Genomic DNA, 21,164 nt, shown 5'->3' on the forward strand with positions numbered 1-21,164 from the left:
TTCCAACCCAATCCTTGGACATGGGGGTCACCTATGCATCCCACACAGATCTGGAAACTAGCGATTCGCTAATTTAATTTATGAGTGAATCTCCAAAAGACTGTTCTAGAGCCTACAGCTAATCAATCTGTCAGATTCTGCAGTGCATTACAGCTCTGAAGAGAAATATAATTCATCTTAAATAAAACAAATGCATGTTTACAGATGGTATAAAAGTAAATAACTTGACTCATATGAGAAATGGAGGCCACATGAATGGTTTGTGAGCACAATTAAGTGCACACAGCATCCCATACCATCTGATAATTGTAAACAATAAAGTCCAAAAGGCAACTAACTGTGTAAAAAACATTAAACACAGAAATATGATGAATATGCCGTGTTCAGCAGCTAATCAGCCGGAATTAGCTGAGGTGAAGTGACCGAGACCTAGCTGTCACTCAAGTGGCCACGCCCCTAATTATGCAGACTTAATATAACCTAATAAAAAGAAACGGATGAGTTATAAAAAAAAATTCACTCCCCTCAGAAGAGTAATATTAGCTATATGAACCAAAATCGTTCCTTGTACCAGGCTGTAAACACCCTTTTTTCTGCTGTAGATTTGGCTATTTTAGCAGTGGGCTCAATTAAAATGGACCTGGAGTAGCAGAATTTCGATGAATCGCAGTTTCAGTTACTTCTGTATTGGCTTCCTGAGGGAGAGCGGGGGGTTGCCGCTTGATTCCAACCTAATCCTTGGACATGGGGGTCACCTTTGCATCCCACACAGATCTGGAAACTAGCGATTCGCTAATTTAATTTATGAATGAAACTCCACAATTGAAACACAGACGCCACTAATGTTTACCATTTTTATTATAAAACTGACAGAATTTGAAGCGTCAAGACATTAACAAACTATAGACGGTAATAAAAAGACACTTGTCAACTCTGACTTGCCGTCCACAGCTGAAATTTAAAGTTCATCACTATGAAAGCTCGCTATGAAACGTCGCTCATTTACGTTAATAAAAACACACTGTTAACATGCTGACGTCATGTGACGGCAATACAAAACGATTTCATTTATGGCGAAGGAAAGGACAAATCAAAAGGTTTAAATTACATATTTACATACCAGCGTGTCAACAAGTCGGCACAAATACAGTTTAAAAGACGAGCTGCAACCGATCACAGCTTGATTTACGACAAACACGATTATCATCACGATCTCAAAACACCCCAACATTTAAAATGATTTGGCACGGTTACTGTACCCTTTAAGAAACCACTTAATATCTATATATCAACAAACAAACACTAAACTGAGACGACTGTAACAGCTAATGAGGCACATTAGGAACAAGCAAACAATATCAAAGCATCTTAAGACAGTCTAAAGGAGGATTCGATGAAGATATCGCAACGATCAACACACATCTGATTGCTACATGTCCATGAAGGCCCTCAGGCCGGGACAGGAGCGCTCTCAATACTGTCCGTCTCTGACCTTCAGGATCTGCGGTCGTAATCGCTGACCATCTTCTTGATGTGGTTGAGTTTGGCTTTCAGGTATTTGCACCGCTTCTTCTTCTGCTTGTATTCGCCGCTCTACAGAGAACACGAGAAAGAGTTTCAGACGGCAGATGTTGTGTTTAATACTAACAGTCGTGTGTGTGAAAGTCTGCTCACCCTCTTTTGGTCTTGGATCGCGTTGTACTCGTCCATGGCGTCCTGTTACAAGAGAATGATCAGAGTCAGCTCTTCACATGCTAACGTTAATTGTTTACTAAAAACACCAACAGAAGGCAAACAAATGGGTTAAACCGTAATGTCACTCAGAATCTCAGACTCTTACATTTAACACTTACATTTTAAAATGAACACCTCGTATTAGTAGAAATAATACTACTGAAATAATAATAAGAAGAAGAAGAAATATATAAAAAGTGGTAATATGAAAATTGTTTTACAGTATATGTTCAGTATTAAGACTTTTACATTACATAAAGAACTTTAATGACATTTGTATATTTGCGCAATTGATACTATATGCTAATATTATTACTATTATTATTATTATTAATAATAATAATAATCATTATTACTATTATTATTGAAAAATATGATTAAAACTTTTAAAATTACTAATATAACAACAAAATTTACTTATAAAACTTTTAATAATTATGAAAACCTGTTTAAATATAACAATTTAATAACTATAATAAAATACTACAATATAAAGTTAATGGTAATATGAATATTGTTTGACAGTATATTTTCAGTAATGGGTTTATACTTGAATATTGACAACTTTTCATACAAGGAACCAAGGAAACTTTTATATAAAAAACTGTATTAATGTTGTTTTTACATTTGCACAATTAATTGTACTAACTTTATGCTAACATTATTATGATTATTAAAATGTGAGATAGTAAAAATAATAATATAGACCACTGAAAAATACGTTTATAAAATTTTATATTTAATTTATATCGACATTTACATTAGCATCTTTATGCTATTGTTATTATTATATTATTGTTGTTATTAATATCATCAATAATATTAGTTTTAAAATAATAAGTGCAATAATAATAATTATTATTATAAATTTAACATTTTTATTTGACTAATTAAAATGAGATCGTGTAAATAATCACTACTGAAATAATAATAATAAACATACTTAATATATGATTAATGGCAATATGAATATTGTTTTACAGTATATTTTCAACTAAATCTTCTATACTATATATAGATTAACTTTTACATTTGCACAATTGTATATTTTTGCTAATAAATATATCTAAAATATATATTTGTTTATTATTAATATTCATTATCATGATCAATGTTATTACTTATAAATTATATATTACTACTACAACAAATAATAATAATAATAATAATAAATAAGATTAATGGTAATATGAATTGTTTTACAGCAGATTTTCTGTAAGAGGACACTTGACAACTTAATATTGATACAATTAATATTGACAAATATTGTAACAATGACTTAATATTCATAAATGTTATTTAATATTAATAAAAAATATAATATTGGCAACTTAATTTTGATTGTATATTCAAGAATTAGAATTTATATTAACAGTATTTTTTTACATTTGCACAATTAATTGTACCAACTTTATGCTAACATTATTAATAATATATTACAAAAATTACTTCTACTACTACTACTACTACTACTACTAATACTACTACTAATAATAATAAATAATAATTTATAATTATCATTTATAATAATAAATTATTGTTTTATCATCATCATCATCATCATCATCAATATTCTTAATTTTAATATAATAATAATAATATTACTATTATTATTATTATTATTATTATTAATGTACTGATAGTAATTGTAATATTATTAATTATATATTATTTATTAATTATAAAATCTTATTGAAATGTAACCACTGAATAATACTTATAAAATTCACAATATTCCTTTGCTCTGTTACTGTAAATGGATATGAATGTTGCAGTGTTTTATTCTACCAGGAACTGCGGGCTTCCCTCCTTGAGGCCGTCCAGCTCTCGGTCCACCTCTGCCAGGCGCTTGTTGATCTGGTCCATCTCCGCCTGCAGGTCCTTGTACTCCTGGTGGTCTTGATCAAAGAGGTGTTTGTAATCGTCTCTCTCTTGAGTATTCACAATAGGAGGAAACTCACTGTAAATAAATCAAAACGACAGCCATCACATCTGGAACCACACCGGACGTCACACTAGGGCTGAACTATACGACGGGAAAGCACATTTGGTGTGATCGGCCCCCTTGGAAAGGTTTTAACGCTAGTTTCATAAATCAGACGCCTGTTGATTTCAGCAGTTTCACCAACCTGAAGAAGTCGTCATCGTCCAGCTCGTCTCCTGAAGAAGCGTAGTCCGCGTCATAATCGCGTCCGTCAGCGGTGCGTGGACGTCCAGCACGCCTCTTCTTGGGCCGTCCTACAGAGCTGTTCATCTCAGAGCCGCTGCTAATAGGGACTGAATTACGGACGGGCAGAATCTCCCTGAAGAACACAAAGATGAGCAGCGTTACACAAACACACTGACATGACGCAACGTTTTATTCAAAGTCAATCATTATTACATATTTGGGTCTTTTGTGACCCGGACTAACATGGATGGATCTCTAATTGCCGCAGTAGCACAAAACACTGTTATTATTACTATTATTATTAATCATTATGATTAAAAGCAATAAAATAAAGTATAATTGTTGCCTACTAAACGTTGTAAACGCTCCAGTAATGCCGGATTTTATTTTCAAAATCTCGATGAACATGTTTATACATTTCTATCTGGTTCTTGAATCTGATTGGCTGATAGCCATGCGATATTCTGTCACTAACAGCACTCGTCCAGGCTCTTCACTCTTGTGTATAAAGCCTGGTTTATACTTCTGCGTCAAGAGACCGGCGTGACCCACGGCGCAGGTAACGCGCGTGGCTGTGCATTTACACTTCTGCGCGCTGTCTCTGTTGGTCTGCATTAACACTTCCGAAACGCTAGCTGGCAGTGAGGTGTAAATGTTCCTCTGTGTCGAGTTTCTTCGCTGGCGTTTTGTTTTTTCTGAACACTTTCTGAATGTACAAGTGGCTCAAACTCGTTCATTTTGAGGCAGGAACCGGCGGACGTGCAACAACTTTAACTATGAGGTAAACACAAAACCAAACTTTCCATCCGGAGCTCCTTCGCAGGACTCCACACTTGTAAACAATCGCTACATCAGGTTCGCGCAGCTATCAGTCCCGCCCAGACTCGTCAGTGCTACCAAGCCGACCAATCACAGAGCTTGCGCTACGCATCGTTGCGACGTGTAGTTACATTTTTTGAGAGGTGCACGTCAGCAACACCAACAACCACTCTGTCCACATACAGCAACAAGCAGAGGCCACTCTACAGTTTGACAAATACTGCAGCGGCTGTTGACGTTCCGCCACAAGATGGCGACAGAGTCCTTAAAGGGAGGAAAAACAGCATTTTCCCAGCATAAATTTCAAACTACAGCTGATCAAATTATTAAAAAACATGTCACTAACCTTCAAAAACGATCCCTTTTTTTATGTTAGTGTTGTATTTATACCACAGAAACTGCTAGTGTTTGCTTTGCTTTGGCTTTTTCCGGGTTAATTATTGTAAAATCCCGTTTTCAACAAAGAAATACTGGGAAATCTCTGTAGACTGGTGGCATTTCATGCTGTTCAGCCTTATAATCTTAAAGCATGAGCAAAAATCAGCTGTTTTGTGAACACTTTAGACATTACGCAAGAGAATCATTCTAATACTAGCTCTAAAGTGACGTTGGTGAATTAGTAACGGTTTCTGCTGTTCTGACATCAGCTGCAGATGTGAAGGAATCTTGGAAGAAAGTAGTTCCTAATACAAAAGGGTTTTTGAGACTCTCCGTGTTTGTTTTTCTTTTTTATACACACGTTTGTGCCGTCGAACTGTTGTATAAATGCAATATCACATGAGTAGCAGTGCAATGTGGCTGTATATTGTCACTGGTGGGATACTAAGGCCCCGTTTACACTATTGCAGTTTAGTTTTAAAACGGCGTTTTAGATCAAAAATGATCCGCGTCCACACTAGCGTTTCACCTAGCGTCTATGAACATATCTCCGTCCACACTATGCCACCAAAAACGTATATCACATGACTATTCGCGCTCTCTAGGCATGCGCGTTTGAGTATAAACAGGAAGCATGTGTCTCGCTCGGCATTTGGTTATTGTTAGTCAACAAACGCCGCTTGAACAATGAACGCGATGGCAAAGAAAGCAAGTGAGGTATTTTTGTGGACAGACGACGAGGTCGAGTTGTTACTAAACGTAACAAATGAATAACTGCATAATGGTGCCTAAAACAGACAATAGTGCAAACAACGCTCCCATTTCTGTGTCCATGTTGTTGTTCACAGTACTGTCTTCCGGTAGCGTTAAAGCCATGTGTTATAGTCATGTGATAGGGGCTTGACGAATAAGGGAAGGATACGCAATGACACAAAAGCCCCAATCAGGTAGCGAATCTCTGCAGCCCCGCCTCCGTTTTCAGATGTCTCCGTTTTCCTTCATCCACACTGAGACGGAGCAGAATGAAAACAGCCTCTCCAGCGCTTCCAAAACGCTCCGTTTCACGGCTCTAAAACTCAGGCGTAGTGTGGACGGATGGCGTAACCATAGCAAAACTTATGCATTTTAAAACGAGAACGCATTAGTGTGAACGGGGTCTAAGACACTCGGCCTCAGCATCCAAGAATGCTGCAGAATGTCTATTAGCATATTTGCATTGACTTTACATGTAAATCACTCACGCGTGACGTTTCATCCGTGTCTGGTGTGAACACAGCAGAACACCTATAGAAACCCTTACATATTACCAAAATACAGCAAATGCCAGACAAAATAAAAAGTTAAAAGGAAGTCTCTTACTGAAGCTACTTGCGCTAACATACCAAGATTAATGGAGATGCAATTTGAAATTTTTTTAAAAGTTTAAATTAAGGCTTTACTCACACGGGACTTTCACTGAGTGGAGGTTTATCGTAACTTGTGCTGTTGTCATCCAGATTGTTTCTGGAGCCAAACTTGACAGGATAGTCAGCCAGCAGACCCTCAGGGGCTCCATTCACATTATTGACCTGAGAAAAGCAGAGAGAGAGAGAGCATTCAATCTGGTTTGCAACAACGATCAATGCTGGGGATTGGAGTTAGTCTGCGTCTAACACGGTCTTTAATATTCTATAAGAGAGGGTCCCGGTTAGTTTGTCACATTTTTTAGGTTAAAGGGGGTCTATCCTGCCTCCTTTGCAAGATCAGGCTCTGATGTCCCTGGAGTGTGTGTGTGTGCGCGTAGTTTTAGCTTAATATACCACACTAATAATGTTTTATAGCTCTTTGAAACGGACCCTTTTAAGCTTTGTCCCTAATTGTGGTGTTTTGGTGACTGTCGCTTTAAATTCAAATAGGATTGCGGTCTCTTTAAAAGAAGGTGGAGCTACAATGCATGAGTGTCAGCATAGTGGCAAATCCAAAAACACGACTAATGACAACAGAAAATGTCAAAAGAAGGGGCTCAGGCCTAACCCAAACCAGTTAAAATAAACAGTAAAACTCAACATTTTTAATGCCTCTTAAGCCCCTTTCACACATAGACCTTTCCGGAAAATTGCCGGCAATTTTCCGGAAAGCTTGTATGTGTGAACAGGTCCTTTTTGAAAATACCGGTAAATTCGTTCTGGCTATTTTCCGGAAAGAGAAGTTCTAACATTACCGGCAATTTGCCGGAATGCTGCGCTATGTGAACGCAGAAGGAAGATTGCCGTAATAAGCGCGTGCACGTCTAGAACGTGCTGACGTGACACATCTGCTTTAGCCAATCACAACAGTCAGACGCATTCACGCCCGCGCGGTTTATGAGAATAAAAACCTTTAAATATTTTTCCAGACACATTTAGCTGCTAGAAGTTAGTCAGATCACGTTTATATGTTCTTCTTTATGCCAACCGTGTAAATAATCATCGATGAGATGCTTATGATAAGCCGTTGTTTGTTTACCTTCAAGCTTTGCGTGTGCCTGTGAAGTGAAACAGCCTGTGAGCGCCTGCACACGCACATATTATGAACATCTCGACCTGCGAAAGTGATCCTGCGAAAGTTGTTCACAATATTGATCATCCACAGAGTTTGTAATTTAGTCAAATGTTTACAAATACAAGTGCAGCCGTTTAAAGCTCATTTCTGGTGAATGATGTCAGAATTTACCGGTATTTTGGAATGGATGTGTGAACGCTCTTTTCCGGAAAATTTCCGTAACGTCCTCGCCTGTGTGAACAGCGCTTTTTTAAATATACCGGTAAAGTCGTTCCGGAAATTTTCCAGATATTTACCGGTATCACTGTGTGAAAGGGGCTATAGTCACTGACATTATCTTCAGCAGGTGAAAACTCTGATGGCAGACGGCTGCGTCTCACTCAGGGCCGTCTATGCTAATAATCAGAGCAGACGGAATCTGCGGACGTTTTTTGCTATTTCTGCTGAGAATTTTGGTAAAAATCTGCGGATTTTTGCGGAATTATTTTGGGAGTATCCAGCAGAGTATCATAACTAAAACCTTAATATATTAAATAAAAATCATAAATTACTGAATAAAAAATAAATATTCATATTTACACATTTACTCAAGTAAATAAATAGAATTAATAATGGGCTAAAAATCTCCAGAAATCTGCGGAAAATCAGCGGAATTCTGCGCGCGCAGATTCCGTGTGGGCCTACTAATGAGGGAGAGATGCTCACTAGTGGGCGGGGCTTTCCCTCTCTGATGACACGTACAATGAGAGAATGTCAATCAAAGCGTTTCTGCAGACTGTTTTTATAAAGTGTGACTATAAAAATGATGATTATAAATAGGCAACAGATTATTAATACATTTTTACAAATAGACGCTGGTTATATTCACACACTGCAGCCCCACAACAGGGTATAAACCCATTTTAAAAACTATTTTTGCATAATAGGTCCCCTTTAAATGAATTGGGACTCACTTTAAAAAAATCAATCAGACAGCATGAGGATATTGTTCTGCCTATAAAACCAAAAACAAAAAAAAAAGGTGCTTCAGAAACTTCGGAGCTCAGCACAGGACTAAAATATGCGCAAGGTTGGGGAAGGTTAACATTTCTTAAGCGTTTTAGTGAAGAGTTGGTGGATTCTTTCCTGCAAGGTGCAAACAGCAGACATGTTTCAACCCGTCTATCCTGAAGCAGTCAACAGATACTCCAGAACATCTCTAAAAGACTTCTGCGGTTCCATATTATATCTGGCTGTTTCCTTTAAAACAGAAAGAACAAACACTGAAACGAAAGAGCACGTCTTTTGCTTCACAAAGGTTTGCCTTTCTGGTTGAACCAGTTTTGCAGTGACTAGATGATCATGCATTGAACAGGAGACAAACACAACAATATACTAAACTCAATCTGTCACCTCCAGATTCAAACCAAAAGCAGATTGAAAGCATGAATAAGAAAACGTGCAGTTGAAATCAGAATTAATTGGCCTCCTGTGAATTTTAGGTTTCTTTTCCAAATGATGTTCATCAGAGGAAGGAAATTTTCACAGTATTTCCTATCATATTTGTTCTTCTGGAGAAAGTCTTATTGGTTTCATTTCGGCTAGAATAAAAGCAGTTTTACATTTTTTTTAAAAACCATTTTAAGGTCAAAATTATTAGCCCTCTTAAGCTATATTATTTTCAACTGTCTACAGAACAAACCATCATTATACAAAGAATTGCCCTGAACCCCAACAACACACAAGCCTTTCTAATAAATGTTGCCTAATTACCCCAACTTGCTTATTTACCCCGTTTACGCTTATAACAGGGTTTCTGCAGGTTTAAACGGGTAAAATTTAAGACCTTTTTAAGACCATTATGAATTAAATTTCAGACTTAAACAAGAAAATTGCTTAGATCTTTTTACTTGCCCCATAAAAATGTGTCGGAAACAAGAAAACTCCAGTTATATGTTTTTTTTTAATATTTTTTTTTTTTTAAAGAAAAGTTATGCTGTTTTAAAAACTGTAATAAACTAAATGCACAATATACATTTACGCATAAATACCTGGAGAACTGTGTGAGTGTAAGGAAGGCAATTAAACCCTACAGGTAATAAATGATATTTTCGTTAAACTGTTGGCCAATTGTGTAGCTTTACAAGAACAAAAGAAAATCAAGAACTGTTTAAATTTAAGACCTACAAAACCATACATTAGTGAATTTAAGACTTCATTCATTCATCTTTTCAGCCTAGTCCTTTAATTCAACAGGGGTCGCCACAGCGGAATGAACCACCAACTTATCCAGCTTATGTTTGACACAGCGAATGCCAATCCAGCAGCAACCCAGTACTGGAAAACACCCATACACTCATACTCATGCGTTTGGACTTGTGGGGGAAACTGGAACACCCATAGGAAACCCATGCAAACACAGGGAGAATATGCAAACTCCATGCAGAAACGCCAACTGAGCCAGCCGGGGCTCAAACCAGCGACCTCCTTGCAGTGAGGTGACAGCGCTAGCCACCCCGCCGCCCCTAATTTAAGACTTTTAAAGCATAAAAGATTTATTATTTGAAATTTATGACAGAGCCCACACTTGTTTAAATGTCACTTTAAGCTTAATACTAGCGTTTTGAAAGATATCTAGTGAAATATTATGTGCTGTCATCATGGCACAGATAAAAGAAGTCAGAATGAATCATTTAAAACAATTATCTTAAGAAATGTGTTGAAAAACATTGGGGACACATATACATGAGGGCTAATAATTCAGACTCGACTGTATATGCCAGTAAAATGGTGGGAGAAGCCTGCATATTTGATCAAGTAAACGTGTGGCTGGATTTTTTTCTATTTTAGAGCAAGACGAATGCATGCGAGTGAAACTGTCACAACAAAACCACACCCAGAAACCAACTGTGAGCGAGCGTTTCCCTCCCCCAACCACCAGTACAAACTGGTCTTTCCACTTAATGAGACTGAAAACCACACAAGTCAACGATATTCAACAGCAGACAGACCACTGCTCTCAGATAAACAAGTTTCAGCAAAGAGACGACAAGAGGAAGTTAATTAACTTGTGTGTTTGACAACAGAAAAAAGCACGGGTGTAGAACTGAAGCCCATATTTACTGCATCTCGAGTATAATGAACTCTAGAAGCAGTAGGAAATTATAGTGCTTTAAGGTCACATGGGAGGACAGAGAGTTTTAGGATAAAAGTATTTTAGTTTTGGGATTTTTTAGGAACTTAAATATCCCAAACGACGCCTGATGTCTAACAATGAGCTTAAATACGCGAATGAGAATTTTTGGCATTTTTTTTACAGATACATTCATGTAAATCTTTAATACTCTTCAGCTCAGAAACAGCTACTAATTTTCACAAATACTTACGGAGAATAACAGTGAATTCAATTTTGAAGTGGCAAATTATTCTCCTGCAAAATGTTCTTTTAACGGTGTTTGTAAAAACAATAAATAAATAAATAAAAAGCTGGATAAAGATTCTGAAAAATGTAAATATTAAAGTCAATTAACTGTATTTTTGCTTCAATAAATATTAAATTAATAGTTTATTTTAATTTCAGATTAATACAATTTTTAAAAAACATTTAATTTTATGATTATATTGATTTATGCAATTTATTATTATCATTGAAATGTGATCCTTTTAATTTATTTTAATTAACAATACAATTTATTTTTCTTTCATTTACACAAAATATCCACAGCTTTTCTAAATTCAAGTTAAATAAATGTGTTTATAATTTGCATTTATTTATATTCAGATTGATTATTTTTTTATAATGGTTCTTAATGCATAATTATATTGATTTATTTAAATTTGTGCAATTTATTATTATTATTATTATTATGATTATTACTCATGAAATGTATGCAGTTCTCTTTATTTTTGTTTCATTGATTTTAATGAACAATCAATACAATTTATTTCCTTTTCAGATACAAAGTCCATGACTTTTCTAAATTTAAGTTAAATAAATTAATAATTTGCATTTATTTATATTCAGATTTTAATTATATTTTTAAAAATGTTTTTTAATGCATGATTACATCAATTACTTAAAAAATTTGTGCAATTTATTATTATTATTATTACTACTACTACTACTACTACTACTAATGAATTGTATGCAGTTCTCTTTATTTTTGTTTCATAATGAACAATTAATACAACTTATTTTTAGGAACAAAAATATCCACAGCTTTTCTAAAAACAAATTATTAATACATTAATTTAATTTTTATTTATTTATATTCATATCTCAATTATATATATATATATATATATATATATATATATATATATATATATATATAAATAATGCTTTTTAACTTATGATCATATAGATTTTTTAATTTGTATAATTTATTATTATTATTATTATTGATTATTTTTTTGTTCTCTTTATCTTCGTTTTATTGATTATAAATCAGCAATTAATTAAAAAAAATGTTATATACAAAAAAATATAAATAGCTTTTCTAAACACTGGATGGATGGTTGGATCAATCGATTGATCGATAGGTAAATAGACAGACAGACAGACAGACAGCACTCACCCAGTCCTCCACATCTTGCGGGGAGTTCTGGTCATCAAATTCTTTCACTCTGCGCCATAAGATGTTGTCCTTCCCGTAATTGTTGATTCTTTGACGAGTTTTAATGGCGAAGACCATGATGATGATGAGAGCCGCGATGACAACAAAGTCCAAAACTAGAGCGATCGCCTGGATGAGGGACACAGAGAGGTCAGTATTAGTGAGCAATGAGTTCATATTAATTACAACTTACAAGAGCTTTTTTGTGTGTAGAATCAATATGTCTTTGTATCTCATCTAGGCAATCGCTCTTGTTGTCTATTACACATTACACACACAAAAACTACTATATTTAACAAATAAGTATTAATTGCAAAGAATTATTAAAGATATTAATGAATAAATAAATATAGTATATAGCAAAAACCTTTAAATCCACCTATTGGGTCAAGACATTGTAATTAGCTAAAAAAATCCCTAAAGATGCAATTAGAAATTATTTTACCAAACATAACACATTACACAGACCACCTGAAATTAAAAATATATAAATCTGTCAAGTAAGTGGCGGTTCATTCCGCTGTGGTAACCCCTGATAAACCAGGGACTTAGCAAAAAAGAAATAAATGAATGAAATCTGTCAAGTGTGTGTATTAATCAATAACATTAAAACTGACATTAATAAATCTTAACAATCTGTTGTCATTTCTGATTTTTGGGATTTAGATTTAAAATGTAAACATGCAAACATTGCAAAGCTTATTAGATTCAAATAATGTAGTGTAAAAACATTGTGAAACAGCAATATGTGCATTGTACAGGGTGGGCCATTTATATGGATACGCCTTAATAAAATGAGAATGGTTGGTGATATTAAAGTCCTGTTTTGGCACATTAGTATATGTGAGGGGGCAAACTTTTCAAGATGGGTGACCATGGTGGCCATTTTGAAGTTGGCCATCTTGGATCCAACTTGTATTTTTTTCCAATAGGAAGAGGGTCATGTGACACATCAAACTTATTGGGAATTTCACAAGAAAAGCAATGATGGTTTTGACGTAACTTTATTCTTTCAAGAGTTATTTACACGTTTCTGACCACTTATACACTGTGTTCAATGTGCTGCCCGTTGTGTTGGATTGTCAATGCAAGCCTCTTCTCCCACTCTTCACACACTGAGAGCAACACCGCACGAGAAATGCCAGCACAGGCTTCCAGCATCCGTAGTTTCAAGTGCTGCACATCTTGTATCTTCACACCATAGACAATTGCCTATTGATAATTTATTCATTAATATAGGTTTTATTATTACTACTATTAATATTACTATATTTAATATATAATAATTAATTCCATATGATTTTTAGAGATGATAAATCTATTCATTAATACTTAATTATTATTATTATTATTTGTATTGTTGTTCTTCCTCTTCTCATTATTATTATTATTATTATTATATTTAATATATATTCATTAATTCCAAACTATTATTAGAGATATATTTATTCATTAATATTATTTTTTTATTATTACTTTTAATATTACTATGTTTAATATATAATAATGAATTCTATAGGATTATTAAAGATGATATATTTATTAATATACGTTTAATTATTATTATTATTATTATTTTATTTAATTATTAGAGATAATTTATTTCTTCATTAATATATATTTTATTATTATTTCAGCTTTTTTTTGGTATGCTTTTGGTCAAGTCAAAAAACAGTCTATTAATGTTTGTACAAAATTAAAAGATTGTTTTGAAAAACAAAGCAACACAAAAACAACTTTAAGTGTACAATGCTGCGCTCACCTCTTGAGGGTCCACCACGCAGTAATGGTACAGATACTGGTTGACAAACGTTGACATCTGGGCCTGCTGGTAAGCAGCGCACATGGAGTACACCTGATTAAACTGCACCGACCCGGACGTCTGCGCCATTGGGTAAACCGTCACCAGGTACACTATGGTGGCGATGAACATGAAGAATGCCAAGAGGGCGCTGACGATAATGACAGACAGGTAAAACTTCCTGCCCTGGCACACTCTCTGGTGCGAGATGACCATGATGAAGATGACCATCAGAGCGATGAAGGTGATGATCGCCATGGCAATCATAAAGCCCTTCCCCTGCCTTGGGTCATTCTGAGAACCCAGGATCCCATAACCGAAACTTCCAGCTCCGCCCATTCCATAGCCCGTACCCCCAAAACCGCTGCCATAGGAACCACCATAGGAGCCTCCATAATAGCCTCCATTGGTTCCGAATCCGGCAGCTCCTGCATTGGTATCCCAGGCCAAAGTGGAGGCCACACAGACAAAGATTCCCACGCAGAAGATGATGGACAGCACACACATGATCTTTATGATGCCCGGTGGAGATGTCCAGCGGTAGAAATGCTGGAACTCATCGTCAGGATAGTAGGAGTACGCCGGCTGCGGAGCAACGTTACTGGAGAGAAAACATTGAGAGAGAGTAGAGATATTTCAGTTCCTCTAGCCAAGTCAGGGCAAAAACCAGAATTATCTTACAAGGAAACATAACGATTTAACATTTCGTCAGTTAGTGGCTAATTGGTACAAATTCAGTTGTTCAGTTGTACGAAAATGTATGATTTTTAAAGGTCCTATGAAATTAGAATAAAGTTTAGACGTTAGTTTCAGCATTGTTAGTTTGTAGGATATCTATAAGCTAGTGCGCACCAAAACACTGACAAAATTCACAGTTATAAGCTATAAAACTGACATACAGTACACATGTAAAGGGGTAATCTGTCCATTTTTTTATAATAGACTCTTAGAGGGATCAAAAGAGAACTCAATCTACTTCTCAGTGTGAAAAGATGATCTTCAAGAAGACATATCTAAAGAAGAAAGGATAGATTCTTGTTCATTTGTCTAAAATAATAGCATTAACACAAGTTGTAAAATACCGCAATATAAAATGGCTCCTATGAACTTGCATTACACCAGCTAAACTGCATAGATTTAACCCAAATATTCCTGATAGTTGTACAAAATGCATTGAAGTGAGTACCCTTTATCATAATGTATGGGAGTGCAATGAAATCCAAAATTTTTGGAAGGAGATTCTTATCATGAGATTTCCATTTTTAAGAAGGGGGACCCGAGGGTGTGCTCCAACTATAGGGGGAAAATCACACTCCTCAGCCTCCCTGGGAAAGTCTATGCCAGAGTACTGGAGAGGAGGATCCAGCTGATGATTGAATCGAGGATCCAGGAGGAACAATGCTGTTTTCCTCTTTGCCGTGGCACACTGGACCAGCTCTATACCCTCACCAGGGTACTCGAGGGTTCATGGGAGTATGCTCAACCAGTCCACATGTTTTGTGGACTTGGAGAAGGCAATCGACCGTGTCCCTCGTGGCATTCTGTGGAGAGTACTCGGGGAGTATGTGGTCCGAGGTGCTTTGTTAAGGGCCGTCTCGTCTCTGTATGAACAGAGTAGGAGTTTGGTACGCATTGCCGGCAATAGGATAAAACTTGTTTCCAATGCATGTTGGGTTTTGTTCACGAGTGAGGGCAGGATGGAACGTGAGATTGACAGGCGAATCGGAGCAGCAGCAGCAGTAATGCTGTCGACGTACCGGTCCATTGTGGTAAAGAAGCAGCTGAGCCGAAAGGCAAAACTCTAGATTTACCAGTCAATCTAAGTTCCTACTCTTACCTATGGTCTTGAGCTTTGGGTCATGACCAAAAGGACAAAATCTCGGATACAAGCAGCCGAAATAAGTTTCCTTCGCAGTGTGGCAGGGAGCACCCTTATGGACAGGGTGAGGAGCTCTGTTACCTGGGAGGAGCCAGTGCTCCTCCACATCGAGAGAAGTCAGCTGAGGTGGCTCGGATGTCTGCTTCGGATGGACGACTACATGGGGAGGTGTTCCAGGCATGTCCCACCGGAAGAAGGTCTTCGGGGAAGACCCAGGACACGTTGGAGGGACTATGTCTGTCAGTTGGACAGGGAATACCTCGGGATCCCCCCAGAGGAGCTGGAGGAAGAGTCTGGGGAGAGGGAAGTCTGGAGTTCTCTCCCAAGACTGCTGCCTCCGCGACCCAGCCACAGATAAGCGGATAGAAGTTATGATGATTCTTATCATGATTGGTGAATTGAAAAAAAATGTACATTTGGTTCCCAAAATATGTTTATTTCATATATACCCTGTAAACCTGGATCTAAACACAAGCCAACACAAACTATTAGATTTTAGTTCACTCAAAGGCCATCCTGTGGCCATTGGATTAAAGAAATGACTAGTAATCTTGCTCTGGAGAAGCTGACATACACTATTAAAGGGAAATTACAAGATTTATATAAAATATGGACCCCCTTTCAACACTTTTGGAACAAGGTGGACCATGCAACATTTTTTAATGTGAGAGCATTCAAACCCTTATTGTATTGACCTTATTCTTAAATGCGGAAGTGCGCCTGTTTTCACGATTGTCTTAGAACTTCCGATTCAGTGACCTATGGGAGAAATGACTAGGAATAATAAACGGCAGAAAACGGTCAAACTACTCACTCTACAAACAAATGTTTGCATGACTATACAGACAAAGTAAAATATTATAATAAGAAAATATCAAATTGCAACATCAAGCAGCGTAATGAGCAGTTTTTAACGTCAAAAAATGAATGACAGTGAATGAGACCGGAAGTCTCGAGCCAAAAAGATAAAAATGGCAGCGCCCGCTCGTCTGCGGAGAATAAGGTGAATTGTTTAGATGTCATTTCAGCAACAGTTAACAAATTAGTTTAACCAGTAACACTGGAAAGCTGTGAAATGGAAGATACAAAAATGCACTTAACTTAACTTGTTATTATTTATTTATTTTTTTAATTATGTACTGTTGTTATTTGAATTTATGTAATTTATTTACAGTTTAATTCAGAATTATTTGCCCCCCTTTGAATTTTTTTTTCTTTTTTTAAATATTTCCCAAAAGATGTTTAACAGAGGAAGGAAATTTTCACAGTATGTCTAATAATATTTTTTCTTCTGGTGAAAGTCTTATTTGTTTTATTTCAGCTAGAACAAAACGCAGTTTTTAATTTTTTAAAGACCATTTTAGGGAGATAATTATTAGCCCCTTTAAGCTATTTATTTTTTCGATAGTCTACAGAACAAACCATCATTATAGAATAACTTTTTTAATTATCCTAACCTGCCTAGCTACCCTAATTAACCTAGTTAAACATTTAAATGTCACTTTAGGCTGTATAAAAGTGTCTTGAAAAATATCTAGTCAAATATTGTTTACTGTCATCATGGTTAAAGATAAAATAAATCAGTTATTAAAACTATTATGTTTAGAAATGTGTTGAAGAAATCTCTCCATTAAACAGAAATTGGAGGAAAAATAAACATGAGGTCTAATAATTCAGGTGGACTAATAATTCTGACTTCAACTGTATATATTTATTTTCACATTTTTAACCATTTGTCTTTTCACTTTTTATTTTTATTTTTTTTTTTTTACGTATTTTGTTCTGTAGTTCAAACAAAACCCAAAAATTATATTTCGAAAAAACTTAACATTTAATTTGACGCCACGCCAACATAAATGTATTGAGGTAAAGTTGGTTTTATATTCACACATTCAGAAGTTCTCCTTAATAATATACTTTCAGAAAAGTATTCTTAAATAGTGAAATCATATTATCAGCCAATGGCTATCAAAGTACAACATGGTTTACAGTCAATTAAATAGTGCTAATGTTGTTTTAAAGTCATACTTGCATGTGATTTCTCAATATTAAAAAGTACCGTGGTAAACAATATAGGGAGTATGTCACAAGTTGTCACTGAGCAAATGTGAGAATATAAAACCAACTTTACCTCAATCATGAATGTTTCTTCAATAATAGCTGTGAGAAGGGGACTTATTTACTCTCTCTCAAGTGGTTATAAACCTTATGAGTTTATTTCATTAGGGAACACAAAAGATATTTAAAAAAAAAAAGCTTTAAACAAGTAACCATTGACTTCCATAATAGAACAAACAAATACCACAGAAATCAATGGTTAAAGGTTTCCGGCTTTTTGTGTTTGAAGACAGAAACTCCTAAAGATTTGAAACAACAGATGAGTAAATGATGAAAATTTTCATTTTTCTGTGAACTAGCCACTTAACTTGGCAACCAGCCAAACAAATAAACATTAGCACTTCCAACATTTCAAACTAGCCATAGGCTTGCTGGGTAATACCAAAAAAACTTACAGTTAGTCCACACTAATAAGGCAAGTTTATGGGAACTACACCCTTTTAACGATGTAACGAAAACATTTAGTTTAAGTTGCGTTTGGTAAAGCAATTTGAGCGTAAAAGACTAATATAACAGGATAAAAATACACATTAACCAGTATAACACAGTAGAGGGAAACTGAGGTGAAACTCAACACTTACTATCCATTCTCTTCATAATCATAGGGCGGAGGACTCCCGATGTGCTTCGACGACATTCTGAGGCGAATAAAAGTAAATTAACAGGATATAAGTTAGGAATAAAATATCATACAATATAATACATCCATTATTTTATTAATCTTAGTCGCCATTAAGAACAAAAGTCAACATTACCGCGTAAAACTCCAGTAAAAAGATTTAATAACGTTAGTTCCTGAGGTAAATCTCTAATATGGATCAGTAATTATCTTTTAATAAAAGACAGTAGATCGAAAAACAATGCGGACAATTTATAGACAATATAGTGTAATTTTAATCTCACCTGTTAATACACCTGTGAACGTCCTGTTTTAGTGAATGTGTGTGTCACAGCTCAGGTGAGACAAACAACCTTTCCTTATTATGATCACGCCCCGCCCACACGCGCTCAGTCGTACCCACGCACATACACAAGGCGTCTCAATACATAGTTAGCTCCCTACCTAGAGAGCAAGGGCGAAAACTGTTTTTATGCACCGATTGTAATCTCTTAAAAACTGTAAAGGTGCCTGCAAATGCTCTCTGGATAGAAAGCATAGTAGATTTTGAAAGACGGCCACACACAGAGAGGGAGAGAGAGAGAGAGAGAGAGAGAGAGAGAGAGAGAGAGAGAGAGAGAGAGAGAGAGAGAGAGAGAGAGAGAGAGAGAGAATAACCTGGTATCGGGATGCAGGCATTTTACAGCATGGGTTTGTGATAAGACACACGCAAAATAACACAGGTGTGGTCACATTTCTTACATATGGTCACTGTTGCATTGTTCCAGTGCTTACACATTAAGAGCTACTTTACAAACTGCAATATTTAAAGGGATAGTTCACCCGAAAATGATCAATTCTCTTCTTTTTCCTCGCCCTCAAGTGGTTTAAACCCCTTATGACTTTCTTTTTTAATCAAGAACTGACTATTTTAAAGAAGGTGGGAACCGGTAGCCACTGACATTAAGATGAAAACAATAATTTATTTTATGAAATATATAAGAAACACAAATGGAAGGTTAGTAAATGATGACAGAAATTTTCCTTTTAATTATCCCTTTAACCCTCGAGCACGTTAGGCTTGACATTTAGAGACAAAATCATTTTATTTTTAATTTTTAAAAAATTATTTCCTTAGTGGTTAGCACTGTTGCCTCACAGCAAGAAGGTCGCTGGTCCCGCTTGGGTCTGTTGACATTTCCGTGTGGAGTTTGCATGTTTCCATGATGCGAATCTTCCGTTCCACCACATGCCAAAGGTGCTCTATAGGATTGAGCTCTGGTGACTGTGGAGGCCATTTGAGTACAGTGAACTCATTGTCATGTTCAAGAAACCAGTCTGAGATGATTCACGCTTTATGACATGGTGCTCTTCTGCAGATCTTGGTTGTAACAAGTGGTTGAGATACAGTTGCCTTTCTATCAGCTGGCACCAGTCTGGCCATTCTCCTCTGACCTCTGGCATCAACAAGGCATTTGCGTCCACAGAACTGCCGCTCACTGGATATTTTCTCCTTTTCAGACCATTCTCTGTAAACCCTAGAGAAAGTTGTGTGTGAAAAATCCCAGTAGATCAGCAGTTTCTGAAATACTCAGAGCAGCCCGTCTGCCACCAATAACCATGCCACATTTAAAGTCACTAAAATCACCTCTCTTCCCCATTCTGATGCTTGGTTTGAATTGCATGGTCTTGACTATGTCTGCATGCCTAAATGCATCGAGTTGCTGCCATGTGATTGGCTGATTGGAAATTTACATTAACAAGCAGTTGGATAGGTGTACCTATTATAGTGGCCGGTGAGTGTATTGGGTAGTTACTATAAAAAGTAATATATTACTATATTAAGTCACTTTTTTATGTAACTAAATTATATATACTGTTGAAATCAGAATAAATAAACCTTCTTTGAATTTTTCTTTTTTTTTATGTTTCCCAAATGATGTTTAACAGAGGAAAGAAATGTTCACAGTATGTCTGATAATATTTTTTCTTCTGGAGAAAGTATTATTTGTTTTATTTCGGCTAGAATAAAAGCAGTTTTTAATAAAAAAAAAGTTTTAAGCTCAATATTATTAGCCCCTTAAGCTCTATTTTTTGATGGTCTAAAGAACAAACCATCGTTATACAATAAATTGCCTAATTACCCTAACCTGCCTAGTTAACCTAATTAACCTAGTTCAGCCTTTAAATGTCACTTTAAGCTGTATAGAAGTGTCTTGATAAATATCTAGCCCAATATTATTTACTGTCATCATGACAAAGATAAAATAAATCAGTTATCAGATATTAGATTTTAAAACTATTATGTTTAGAAATGTGCTGAAAAAGTCTTCTCTCTGTTAAACAAAAATTGGGGAAAAAAACGGGGCTAATAATTCTGACTTCTGACAAACTATATATATATATATATATGAAATTACTTTAAAAAATATATTACAAATTCTTAGTCAGGGGTGTCAAACTCAATTCCTGGAGGGCCGAAGCCCTGCACAGTTTAGTTCCAACCCTGCTCCAACACACTTACCTGTAGGTTTCAAACAAGCCTGAAGGAC

The 21,164-nt window shown here is 35.8% G+C and overlaps 1 protein-coding gene across 2 annotated transcripts; it reads right to left on the reverse strand.

Annotated features, from left to right (window-relative positions):
- Nucleotides 1–840: 840 nt before the first annotated feature.
- oclna (occludin a) lies at nt 841–18,991 on the reverse strand. Of its 2 annotated transcripts, none has more exons than XR_015500282.1 (9): nt 18,918–18,970; nt 18,596–18,652; nt 13,979–14,618; nt 12,108–12,345; nt 6,545–6,769; nt 3,864–4,037; nt 3,523–3,694; nt 1,675–1,716; nt 841–1,593 (listed from the first exon to the last, which is right to left on the reverse strand). XR_015500282.1 is itself a non-coding variant. In NM_212832.2 (9 exons), exons 2-9 carry the CDS (start codon nt 18,649–18,651, stop codon nt 1,495–1,497), a joined length of 1,476 nt encoding a protein of 491 aa, NP_997997.2. In that variant the 5' UTR covers nt 18,652; nt 18,918–18,991; the 3' UTR covers nt 841–1,494. The 2 variants fall into 2 exon arrangements, 1 of the variants encoding a protein (NP_997997.2); NM_212832.2 differs by having other exon boundaries at nt 6,545–6,669; nt 12,178–12,345; nt 18,918–18,991.
- Between the last annotated feature and the right edge of the window lie 2,173 nt (nt 18,992–21,164).

Source organism: Danio rerio, chromosome 10 (assembly GCF_052040795.2).
Source record: "Danio rerio strain M-AB ecotype USA chromosome 10, GRCz13ab, whole genome shotgun sequence".
Taxonomy (NCBI): Eukaryota; Metazoa; Chordata; class Actinopteri; order Cypriniformes; family Danionidae; genus Danio; species Danio rerio.